Genomic DNA, 13434 nt, shown 5'->3' with positions numbered 1-13434 from the left:
CAATAATTAATACCAAATATGTAGTAAGTCTTCAGATTTCTAGTTGTTTGAAATGTCATGTTTGTTTGCTTTTTTAAAAAACAAGATTCAGATACAGAAAGATCACCAAAAAGCAGAAGTATGACTAATAAATTACTTTATGGCATAGTCTTGTAACCATCACCAGATCAAGAAGTAGAACCCAGAGGTCCCTTCATGTGCCCCCTCCTAATCACTATACCCTCTCTGTGCTATAAATATCCTGATATTTAGAGTAATCACTTCCTTGAAGATTCAGATAGTTTCGTTACCTAAATGTGCATCCTTTCGCACATTTTAGTCTTGTCCGTTAAAAAAAAGTTGATATCTCTTTTATATATAGATCCCTTCTGTCCCATTATTTTCCTCGTTTTAGTTGTTGAAACTAGGCTGTTTGACTTATGCAGTTTCCCACAGTCTAGATTTCACTGATTTCATACTGATGTCTATCTCAATATATTCCTATTTTCTGTATTTCCTGTAGTTTGGCAGTAAGATTTAGTGACTTTATCAGACTGACGTTTGTGCCTTGGCAAGGATAGATAGTGGTATGTTCTTCCATTGTCTCTCTTTTTATGATGTGCACACCACTGATGCTTAATGCTTGTACCTATTAATTCATTGTGGGTTGCAATTAGTATCATTCTAAGTACTGCCACTACTTTCATATAAAGACACTTCAGCTCTTCTATTTCTTTACCTGGAGGTACAGTTCATATAAGAAAGCAGAATAAATGCTTGATCCCTTCCATTTATTGGCCAGTTTTCAAGATGATGAACTTGTTCCTGGTCTTCCTCCAAAGATGACCAAATCTTTCCTTTTAAAAGCGTCATTATGAATTCATGAATTTGACCATACTTGATGGGTTTCATACATTGCAGTTACTATCACAATCGAACCTTAAATTGTCCCATGTTTGGCTAGTGGGAGCCTCTTCTAATTGACTCTTAAGTCCTTTAGACAGGACCCTGGTAGTCTTTGATGCTTGTGACGCGGTATTATAAGATGTTCCAAGTTCATCTTATATGTTTCCTGCCCTATACCTAGAATCAGCCATTTTTCTAAGAAGCCCTGATTTCCTTTAGGGAGAATTATATGTTAGGCTCCAATTGGGGCTGCAGATGCTCACTGCTACCAGATTGGTCATTTTTTTCTAGTCCTTTTAAATGGACAGAACCAGGATATAATACTTCATGTAATACTTCATGGGTTCATATTGATAATTCCAGTGCAAATCTTACTAAACCTCTTCTCCATTACATCTCATTCCCCTTTCTTCCATACTGAGAATCCTGATTTTTAAGGACTAAGGGGATGAAAAGGTAATAGAATTAGTATATATGATAATTACTTCATTGGTTTTATCCCATATTACATCACTTAATGTCCCAAATAATAGTAATATTATCATTATTGTGGTTACTAAAAACATTAAAATTTTTTTACATGTGCTCTCTCTGTTCTCTCCCCAGTTTCCTTTAAAGATTTGAGAGAGGGAGAAAGAGAGGGCCAGCAAGGGTTGGGGGAGAGGCAGAGGAAGAGGGAGAGAGTGCCTTAGACAGCTCCTTGCTGAGCATGGAGTCCAACACAGGGCTTTATCCCAGGACCCTGAGGTCACAGCCTGAGCTGAAACCAAGAGTTGAAAGCTTAACCGTCTGCGCCACCCAGATGCCCCCTCCCCGTTTTTTTAATAGTTGTACTTTATCCGCAGTGTTACCCCACTGTAGTATACTGTACTCTTTCCTCCCGGCCCTCATTTAGTCTTAGATCTATAGGTAACATCACCAGGCATTATGTGAATGTCTCTCTAGTCATTTTGCTTGTCTGAAGCTTGTGCTCTGGTAGTTTCTTCAGAAGGAGCTTATGGGAATAATAATCCCTGGGTTTTGCGCATTTTATATTTGAATTAAGTCAGTTTCACTGGATACAAAAGTCCTTGGTTCATACTTTCTCTCAATTTCCTAAATACATTTATTTCTTCTAGCATAATGCCTTGCTATTAAAAAAAAAACTGATACTCTTTTCTTCTAGATGCATAAAGGATTCTTTTTCTTTGAAATTTGGAATTTTGCCAGAATGTTTTGGTACTAGTCATTGTGGGTTGACATTCTTTTCTTCTTTTATTTCTGAACATATTCTTGAATTTAGCATTTAGTATTCTGTTTTCTTGCTTTGGTTTTCTTCTTCAGATACTCTTACTGTCCGTAGATACTTTGTCTACCTCCAGTATTTGTCATTTTTCTCTTGAATATCAGTTGTGGGAGTCCTACAGACGGGATCGTTGGAACCTTGTTGTGGTCCTTGCACTCAGCTGGTATTGAAGAGGGTAAATCTCCTTGTTTGAACTGATGCTCTCAAATTGACCTGTTATGCTTTCTGGCAAATTCTTGATGGCTATTTTGGGATTATCCTGTTCTGAGTTCCTTTAGGTGCAGCCCCACTAAGGATTTCTTTATTGTGCAGACTTTTGGGGTATTGGTGGTTTGTATTCTGGGGCTTGTTGAAGATACCTTGTCATCTGGTTTTGTTGTAAATGTAGTCATAGCGTTTTGTCTTTTGCTCTCTAGTTGTTCTGTTTTGTTTTTTGTTTTTGTTTTTGTTTTTGTTTTAAGATTTATTTATTTATTTGACAGTGAGAGATCACAAGTAGGCAGAGAGGCAAGCAGAGAGAGAGAGAGAGAGAGAGAGAGAGGAGGCAGCAGGCTCCCTGCTGAGCAGAGAGTCCGATGTGGGACTCGATCCCAGAACTGAGATCATGACCTGAGCTGAAGGCAGAGGCTCAACCCACTGAGCCACCCAGGCGCCCCTCTAGTTGTTCTGTTTTTATGTGGGGATTTGGAGAGTTTGAAAACTCTGCTGCTATTGCTGTTTTCCCAGACTCCCACATAACTGGTGCGCACATGCACGTCTGTGTGTATGTGTTTTATTTGAATCAGGATTTAAATAAATTTATATGTCTTAGAAAATCTGTAGATTCCCCTTGTTATTATTTTCCCCCTTCACTCTCTTTTTCCCTCCCTCCCTCCCTCCTTTATTCCCACTACAATTTTGAGTTGAAGAAACCACATTATATATCCTAAAGGAAAAGCCTAAAGAATTTGCTTATTGAATCCCTGTAGTATAGTTTAATGTGTTATTCTGTCCTTGCTATTTCCTTTATTGTGGTAAATTGGATCTAGAGTCTGGATCAGATTCCAGTTTCAAAATAAAGTTATATATTAAAAACAAAACACTGGATAGAACAGCTCAAGAAGAGCAAACAATACAGAAATAGAAGCACTGGAGTGAAATTTTCAGGTTGAAAAGTTGACTCTGGGGGTGCCTGGGTGGCTCAGTCAGTTGAGCATCCAACTCTTGATCTCAGCTCAGGTCTTGATCTCAGGGTCATGAGTTAAGGCCCCACATTGGGTATCACACTGGGCGTGAAACCTGCTTAGAGGGACGGAGGAAAGGGGAGAGGGAGAAGTGAAGAAGGAAGAAAGGAGAGAGAGAGAGGAGAAAAAGAAGGAAGAGGGTCTGGGAGAATGAGGCATGATTGTCAGTGGGTGCAGGGTTTCTCTTTAGGGTGAAGAAATTAGATTGTGCTGATGGTTGCTGCTGAATTGTATACTTTAAAAAATAGAGCTTACAGTATGTGAATTATATTTCAATAAAGCTGTTACCTTAAAAGAGGAAGTTAGAGGTGCCTGGGTGGCTCAGTGGGTTGAAGCTTCTGCCTTCAGCTCAGGTCATGATCTCGGGGTCCTGGGATCAAGCCCCACATCGGGCTCTCTGCTCGGCGGGGACCCTGCTTCCCTTCTCTGCCTGCCTGCCTCTCTGCCTACTCATGATCTCTGTCTGTCAAATAAATAAATAAATAATCTTTCTAAAAAATAAAATAAAAAAGGAAGTTAGATTTAATAACAAAGAGGGATACCTCATCCTCTAAGACTTCTAGGAAGAAGGTTGGCATGGGTACACATGCTGATGAGTTTGGAAGTGACCTGTCCTATAAGCTCACTTAAAAGTGAGACTTACATCTTTGATTATCTATTGATTATACCTGTTGGGCTATTCCACTGACATGTCAAATTCAATATTATTGCTGACCAAAAAAAATGTAATGCAAGGCACATGTAATTTTTAATTTTCTAATAGCCAGTTTTAAAATTAATTTCACATTTGTTTTTATTTTTTAGATTTTATTTTTAAGTAATCTCCTCACCCAGAATGGGGCTCACTTTCCCAGTGCAAGATCAAGAGTCAGCGTGCTCTACCAACTGAGCCAGCCAGGCGCCCCTGAAATTAATTTTTATATCTCTTATTTAATCTAATATATCTAAAATATATTTCAACATGTAATTAGTGTAAAAAATATCCATGAGGTATTTAACATTCATTTCTCATACAAGTCTTGGAAATTCAGTGAAGTCATCTTAATTTAGGCTTCCCAGATTTCATGTGCTCGATAGCTACATGCGGATCATACCTAGGTATTGGACCATGTGGATGAGGAGGCTTAAAATGCAGCTCATGACTGTGTTCCTGTCTCCTGGATCTCAATAAATGACCCCCTTTCTAAGAGTCGTTCTCTCACTTCCCTCTTTCTTAACATTCGTATCAACCAGTCACTTAGTAAAGATAAAAATAAATGTTCATCTTTAAAATTTACACAAATCCATCTCTTTTTATTCAACCCTACTTATCTAGTTGCCCCAATTTCAAGAGTCGATATTTCTTCCTAGGCTTACCTCTCATCTGGTCTCTGCTTTTGTCGCCTCATAAATGGCATTTTCTACTTTGCAGCCAGAATCTCTGCCTGACTGACAATTTTACCATGTTACCTTTAGTGGCTTCCCAGTATTTCAGTAGTAGTAGTAGTAGTAGTAGTAGTTAGTGGTAATAGTAGTAGTAGTCTGTGACCACAGGTGATTCTTTGGGAATGTGGGGAAAAAGAAAGATATCTAGGGCTCCTGGGTGGCTCATTCGGTTGAGTGACTGCCTTCAGCACAAGTCATGACCCCGAGAGTCCCAGGATTGAGTCCTGCATCAGGCTCCCAGCTCCAGGGAGTCTGCTTCTCCCTCTGACCTTCTCCCTTCTCATGCTGTCTCTCACACTCTCTCTCAAATGGATAAATAAAATCCTTAAAAATAAATAAATAGATATAAATAAAAATTAAAAAAAGAAAGTAGGTATCTGTCCTTCATTCTTTTAAAAAGTACATTTAGTCTGTTTCTTAATGTATATAAGACAGTAGAATGTGTAAATGATTTTTTTTTAAAGATTTTATTTATTGGGGAGCCTGGGTGGCTCAGTGGGTTAAGCCTCTGCCTTCAGCTCAGGTCATGATCCCAGGGTCCTGGGATTGAGCCCCGCATTGGGCTCTCTGCTCGACAGGGAGCCTGCTTCTCCCTCTCTCTCGCCTGCCTCTCTGCCTACTTGTGATCTCTCTGTCAAATAAATAAATAAAATCTTAAAAAAAAAAAAAGGATTTTATTTATTTATTTGACAGAGACACAATGAGAGAAGGAACACAAGCAGGGAGAATGGGAGAGCGAGAAGCAGGCTTCCCGCTGAGCAGGGAGCCCGATGTGGGGCTCGATCCCAGGACCCTGGGATCATAACCTGAGCTGAAGGCAGATGTTTAATGACTGAACCACCCAGGCACTCCAAATGTGTAAATAATTTGTAAGTGAATATAATTATACTAAAGGTGATAAAGTACAGGTTCATTTGCATGGCATTTATGGGCCTGGCCCCTTGTTTCCCTTTCTGGTTCATCTTTTGCCTTGTACTTTATCTTCTGGTAATACTGCACTGTTTGTTTCTAAGTCTCTGAACATTTATCATCTGTTGCACTCTCCCATGTGTGTACTGCTGCTGCTTCTGCCTAGTTGCCCTTACTAACTTCCTTCACTTGACAGTTCTCTTTTGGTGGTGGCGGCGGTGAAAACACTTACGAGATTTACCTCCAACAACTTTTTTAAGTGTACATTATCATTAACCATACGTACTATGTTGTATAGCAGAATCTAGAACTTGCTCTTCTTGCCTAACTGAAACTTCATTGAATGTGTTGAGCAATTCCTTGTTTTCCCTTTCCCTGGGGGCGCTGGCAAGCATCATTCTACTCTTTGCTTCTACGTGTTTGACTGTTTTACATACCTTATATAAGTGAGATATGCATTATTTGTCCTTCTGCGATTGGCTATAATGTCCTCCAGCTTCATCCATGTTGTCACATATGGCAGGATTTTATTCTCTTTTAGGGCCAAATAATATTCCATTGTAGGTATATGCCACATTTTTAAATCCTTTTATCTGCCTATGGACATTAGGTTAGTTCCATTTCTTGGCTATTGTGAATAATGCTCAATGAACACGAGAGTGCAGATACCTCTTTGAGATCCTGATTTCAGTTCTTTCGGATATATACCCAGAAACGGGATCACTGGACCATATGGAAATTCTATTTTATTTGTTTGTTTGTTTGTTTATTTTAAAAGATTTTATTTATTTATTTGACACAGAGAGAGAGATCACAAGTAGGCAGAGAGGCAGGCGGCGGCAGAGGGGAGCAGGCTCCCCACTAAGCAGAGAGCCCGATGTGGGGCTCAATCCCAGGACCCTGAGATCATGACCTGAGCCGAACGCAGAGGCCCAACCCACTGAGCCACCCAGGCACCCCTGGAAATTCTATTTTAAATATTTTGAGAGCCTCCATATTTTTTTCATAGCGACTGTACCATTTTCCATTCCCACCAACAGTGTACCAGGGTTCTAATTTCTCCACATTTTCACCAGTGCTTATCTTGTTTGTTTTGCTTTATTTTTTAATAGCCATCCTAACAGATGTGAGGGTAATACCTCATTGTGGTTTTGATTTGCATTTCTCTAATGATTAGTGATGTTGAGCACCTTTTCATACACCTGTTGGCCATTTGTTTGTTCTCTTGGGAGAAACTTCTATGACTTTTGCCTATTTTTAATTGGGTTATTTGGGGGTTTTTTGTTAATGAGTTGTTGGAGTTCCTTAGCTATTTTGGCTATTAACCCCCTGTCAGATAAAGGGTTTGTAAATATTTTCTCCCATTCCATAGGTTGCCTTTTCATTTTGTTGATTGTTTTCACTTGGCTCTTATTCCAGCAAATCTTTCTCCTCTAAGTTAGATAAGATGTCCCTCTTCTCAGTTCCCATGAACTTGTAAATAACTTTGTCTTGGCACTTAACCTTACTACATTGGAACTGTCTGTCCTTATAGGTCTGATTTGTTCTCCACTGTCTTCCCCCCACCCCCCCAATGAGATTCATACTAAGGGAAAGGATTTTGCCTCAGTTGTCATTTTTGTATTCTAGTTCCTACTGCAGTTCTTGGCATACAGTTGGCACTCAGAAATTGGTAGAACTAAATTGAACCCCTGAAAATGGAGTAAGTTATCAGAGTTTAGGACTAAGCATTAACCAAAGTTAAAATAATTGAAGACTTAGATCTTTTATTAATACCAATGACCTCTGTTTGAAATTTGAGTAGATAAATGAAACTGAGAATAGTGGTACTTTTAATTTTACGTGAAAAAGAACTGTGGCACACACAGAATACAAAAAAGGTAAATATGTAACTACCAGGGCAGTGTTTTTGTCTGTTCTTCTCATGGATTTATTCCCAGTATGTAGAATAGTACCTTGCACATAATAGTAAGTAACTGGTCAGTAAATATTTATTGAATAAATGAATGATGTGTATAGAAAACACTCAACTTCATACTTTATTTTGCTTTAAGGCAAAAATTAAGTTTAAAACATTTTTTCATTCGAATTCAATTTAAAATTTACCACTTAAAGCAGGAATCAAATTACTATATTCTCCCATTAGTTTTATAAAGGAAGTCTAGTATATAAATATGTACTTTTTTCTCTTTTAGTAAACGAAGCAAAAAAGGAGATAAAAATGGAAAAGGCTTGAGACATTTTTCCATGAAAGTGTGTGAGAAAGTTCAGCGGAAAGGTACAACGTCATATAATGAAGTGGCTGATGAGCTGGTATCAGAGTTCACCAATTCAAATAACCATTTGGCCGCTGATTCGGTAGGTACATCATGCACGTGACTTTGACTGGAACGACAAAATAGTATATCTCTGGGTTGACTGTCATTTTTTAAGGACTCAGACAAGCTGGGGAATCCCCTACTCCTTTACCTGAGGGTTTCATATTACCGATTGGGGAATTCTTTTGTTGTTGAGTTTTTGTTAGTTTTGTTTTTGAAAGCGTTCTTTTATTATATATTTAAACATAAAGATTAACAAATATTTTTAAAAATCTACTTTGGGGGGCTACAAAAGGAACATACTGTTTTTTTTTGTTTTTTGTTTTTTTTTAAGATTTTATTTATTTGAGGTGCGCCTGGGTGGCTCAGTGGGTTAAGCCTCTGCCTTCGGCTCAGGTCATGATCTCAGGGTCCTGGGATCGAGCCCCGCATCGGGCTCTCTGCTCAGCAGTGAGCCTGCTTCCCCCTCTCTCTGCCTGCCTCTCTGCCTACTTGTGATCTCTCTCTCTCTGTCAAATAAATAAATAAAATCTTTAAAAAAAAAAAAAAAGATTTTATTTATTTGAAAGAGGGAGAGGGAGAAGCAGACTCCCTGCAGAGCAGGGAGCCTAACTCGGGGCTCCATCCTAGGACCTTGAGATGATGACGTGAGCCGAAGGCAGACGCTTAACTGGCTCAGCCACCTGAGTGCCCAGGAATATACTTTTCTTAAACATACTTTTTATATTTGAATGACTTGGGATGTGTTTCTGAATTCATTAATGTTTCTTCTATATCTAAGTCAATTTGAAAAATTTATCTTGTTTTTAATTGAAAAATAATGTATGAATGTGTCTTTAAAAATTCAGTTTTACCAAAGAGTGTACAATAAAAAGCCTCTCTCTTTTTCTTTTTAAAGATTTTATTTATTTTTATTTATTTATTTATTTTTATTTGAGAGCGCACAAGCAGGGGTAGCTACAGAGTAAGAGGGAGAAGCATGCTTCCCACTAAGCAGGGAGCCTGACCTAGGGCTTAATCCCAGGACCCTGAGATGATGACCTGAGTCAAAGGCAAATGTTTAACTGACTGAGCCACCCACGTGCCCCACAATATCTCCTTACCAAGACCTTAATCTGTTTCCCCAAAGGTATATTCACTGTTCTTGAGATTCTTGAGTATCATCCCCCAAATTCCTTATGCATATATATAATAAAATTTATTTCCTTTTTTATTTTTTAAAGATTTTATTTATTTATTTTAGAGAGCAATAAAGAACAGTTCTGTCACTTCCAGAAGGTTCTTTCCGCCTTTTGTCATCTGTCCCTCCCTCTCCCTCTATCCCTAGGCAACCTTTGATCTGCTTTTTATCATTATAGGTCAATTAGCATTTTATTTAAATGTAATCATATTATATGTACTCCACAAAAATTCTTTTTTTCCCCCACAACAATTTTTATAACAGTTCTTGACCTTAGTGGAAATAGTTATAGTCTTCCAACCTTAATTATGACAAAGGTTTTATTTTTGAGATGATAGCAACCATAATTTGATTTTTTTTTTAAAGATTTTATTTATTTATTTGACAGAGATCACAAGTAGGCAGAGAGGCAGTTAGAGAGAGAGGAGGAAGCAGGCTCCCCGATGAGCAGAGAGCCCGATGCAGGGCTCAATCCCAGTTTCTTTCTTAACTAAAAAAAAAAATCAGAAATGGATACTGAATTTAATCAAATTCTGTATACTTTCCTGAAAACTGAGTAGTTTTACACTGACACAAATGAGATTGGTGGGATTTTTTTTTTTTTTTTTACCATCTTTGCAGTTTTGATTTGCAGTGTTAATGCTGGTTTTTTAAAATTTAGAGGCTTTTTTCCTCCTTATTCCTCTTTACTCCATTACAGGTTAAATAGCATGGGTTGTATATTTCTCTTCCCTGACATGTTATAGAAATCACCTGTGACACCATCTAGGCCTGTCGATTTGGTGGGGGGTAAAGCTTAAATAGTATTCTCCATTTTTTCTTTGGTAAGTAGTCTGTTTAGAATTTCTGTCTCCCTTAGAGTCAGTTTGGTATTTTATGTTTTCTTAGAAAATCCTCTATTTCATACCTGTTCTCAAAATTATTTGCAATTATTTTTCTCAAATAACCATTTCTTAGATCTATATTGACCCTCCTGTTTTGCAGTTAATTTCTTTTTTTAATCTTCATTTTTCTTTAAAATTTTTATTTATTTATTTATTTGACAGAGAGCAGGAGCACCCAAGCAGAGGGAGGGGAGAAGCAGGCTCCCCGCAATGTGGGGCTCAATCCCAAAACACTGGGATCATGATCTGAGCCGAAGGCAGACGCTTAACCAACTGAGCCACTCGGGCACCCCTTTTATCTTCATTTAATATTCTCTTTCCTGAAGTTACTTCTGTTATTTTTCTATTCTATAGACTATGATGTATACTTTACTTTTATTATTTTGTTCAGTAATTAAAATCTTCCTAGCTACAACTTTTCCTCTCGTTCACTGCTTTAGCCATTTCCCATTGATTCTGATATAATGTTATTCTTTAAATATTCTGCAACATTGGTTTTCATTTCCTCTCTGACCTAAGAATGGCATTAGAGTTTTTATAGTTCCTGATGATAGGGATTTTTGTTTGTTTTTCTGGGTTTTTACTTTTTACTGTTTTTCATTAGCTGTGATCAGAGATCGTGAGTTGAATTATTTATATTTTGGGGGGTTGCTTTGAGTTTTTTCTTGTGAGTCATTCTTTTCTCTGGCAACTGTAGAGAAGGTACGTAACATTCTGATTCTGAGTGAAAGTGGAAGTTCTCAAAAATGTTCTACAAGTCTCCATATGACCTGGCCCACCATTACCTCTCCAATCTCGTCTCCTGCTATGCACTCTCCCTGTTACTACACTCTAGCCACCTTATGATAAAGATTATATTTTGAAATGATAGCAACCATAATTTGATCTTTTTAAATGAACATTTCTTTCATTTTTCTTAATTAAAAATATCAGAAATGGATATTGAATTTAATCAAATTCTGTATAGTTTCCTGAAAATTTAGTAGGAGTTTCACACTGATGATCATGAATGAGACTGGTGGGGTTTTTTTGTTTTTTGTTTTGGAGTGAATATGCCGGATATGTTCCTTATCAGGCTGTTAAACTCACTATTTCCTTTGTGTGAATCTCTGCTAAGGAGCCATACGGTTTCTCTCTCCCCTCCAGTTTTCACTCAGATGTCTCTGTACTGAGGCATTTCTTAGTACATTTCATCATCTAACATACATTTTTACTAACCACCCCCAACCCCATCCCTGGATACAAGTTTGGGGGGTTTTTCTTCCTATTCCCCTGCTGTGTGGGGGATTTTTTTTGTTTGTTTTAATAAATTGGAAGGTTTGTTCTTTTAGTTATTTAATTGGTTATCTTTATAACTTTAAGTAACTTCATTATTTTGTTTCCTTTGTTTGTTGTCACCTATAAAACCAGTATCTGTTGGTTATGAAGGAAAAAAATTAATATGCTTGTATTTACTTGCATCTCCCATCTTTCCTGTTCAGCACAAATTCAGATTGAATATATTAGTGGTAGTTGTTAAAAGAATAATATTATTATAGTTGTTGTTATGACTTTAAATAAATATGTTGTGCCAAAACCTTTATTATTAATGTACTTCATCTGTTTGAATAGTTCGTCTGCTTTGGATCCCATGCCCCTTTAAATATCAAAGAGAACCTCACTCAGCAGGCCTACTTCGGTTTGTCTCCTGATATTTTTTATTATATTATCATTATTTCTACAGGGTCAGGATTTCTAATATTTACATTCACTTCTGTAACTTCAGTTTCTCCCTTCAAGTTTAGTTTCTGTATTCAGTTTTCTCGACCATCCATTAATATCACGGCATTTGGTTGATTGGATTTTTCATAGGAACTGCTTGTCCACAATAAAATGCGGGTTTTTTTCTTTCCACAATCTAAGTTAACACAGTCTCCTTCATTGAGAAAAATCTTGCTTAAAAAAAAAAAAAATCAGCTGAAATAAACAATGTATTTTAGTGATCTGTGTGGTGACATTTTGGTGCAAGTTCCCTATTTTCATTGTAGAAACATTAACAGTTTTCAGATCAGCACTAGTCCTTGGACCACATACTTGAAAAGCACTGTTTTACCTAACTAAAACATGCATCCTTGACTTTTCAAAGTCTTATAATATCCTCCCAGACAATGCAGGGTTTTAGCCCACTTTAATTAATACCTCCATTATCCCTTTCTGATATATACTGTTGTCACATATGTTAGTTCTATATTCTTGACTCCACAAGACATTATTATTTTATAAAGTGAGTGTTATTTGAAATATACCCACATATTTGTCTTTCATGTTGGTCTTCATTCCATCCTACATCTCCAAACTTCTACCTTGTATCCCATCCATCTTTCTTCTATCTGAAGAATGCCCTTTAATATTTTTTAATTTAGATCTGTTGCTAATGTAATCTTTATTTTTTAGAATGTTTTATGTTTTAGATTGTTTGAAAGTATCTTTATCTCATCCTTACTTTTGAAGGATATTTTCACTGGGTATAGAATTCTTTAAACAGGGGCGCCTGGGTGGCTCAGTGGGTTAAACTACTGCCTTTGGCTCGGGTCATGATCTCAGGGTCCTGGGACAGAGCCCCACATCAGGCTCTCTGCTCATCAGGGGGCCCGTTTCCCACTCTCTCTCTCTGCCTGCCTCTCTGCCTACTTGTGATCTCTCTCTGTCAAATAAACAAATAAAATATTTTATTAAAAAAAAAGAATTCTTTAAACACTCCTAAGATATTATAATAATAATATTAATTAAATATCCTAATATCCTGTGACTGTATCTTAAGCCTTGAAATTTATCACTCATTAAAAATATTTTTTAGCAGGCTTATGACCAGAAGAATATTAGGAGAAGAGTTTATGATGCTTTAAATGTGTTAATGGCAATGAACATAATTTCAAAGGAAAAAAAAGAAATCAAGTGGATTGGCCTGCCTACCAATTCTGCTCAGGAATGTCAAAATCTTGAGGTAAGTGGAAAAATCTGTTTTTAGATAGTAGTTTGTTCTATTTTACATAAGAGGCATTTTATTTTATTTTATTTTATTTTTAAAGATTTTAATTATTTATTAGAGAGCACAAGCAGGAGGAGTGGCAGAGGGAGAGAGAGAAGTAGACTCCCCACTGAGCAGGGAGCCTGACACAGGGTTCCATCCCAAGACCCTGGCTGGCATCATGACCTGAGCCGAAGGCAGACACTTAGCGGACTCAGCCAACCAGGCACCTCTATAAGAGGCATTTTAATTTAGGAATACATATAATATTAAAATATTTCTAATTGTTCATGTATACTATTTTTTTTGTCAGACTCT

At 37.2% G+C, this 13434-nt stretch overlaps 1 protein-coding gene across 9 annotated transcripts in view; it reads left to right on the top strand.

The window, feature by feature from the left end:
* TFDP2 (transcription factor Dp-2) overlaps positions 1 to 13434 on the top strand; it is a 115841-nt gene that overhangs the window by 86939 nt on the left and 15468 nt on the right. For 8 of the 9 annotated variants that reach the window (XM_032852381.1, XM_032852384.1, XM_032852379.1 and 5 more), the window contains 2 exons: positions 7923 to 8085; positions 12946 to 13092. In XM_032852381.1, the coding sequence (XP_032708272.1) occupies positions 7923 to 8085; positions 12946 to 13092 (310 nt within the window). The remainder of the gene's footprint in view (positions 1 to 7922; positions 8086 to 12945; positions 13093 to 13434) is intronic. The other variant, XM_032852380.1, reaches the window with a different exon arrangement.

The sequence above is a fragment of the Lontra canadensis genome, unplaced genomic scaffold, assembly GCF_010015895.1.
Source record: "Lontra canadensis isolate GAN:19392208 unplaced genomic scaffold, GSC_riverotter_1.0 scaffold6, whole genome shotgun sequence".
Lineage (NCBI taxonomy): Eukaryota > Metazoa > Chordata > Mammalia > Carnivora > Mustelidae > Lontra > Lontra canadensis.
Note: the sequence above shows the minus strand (reverse complement) of the source record. Positions and strands in the feature narration are given on the sequence as shown.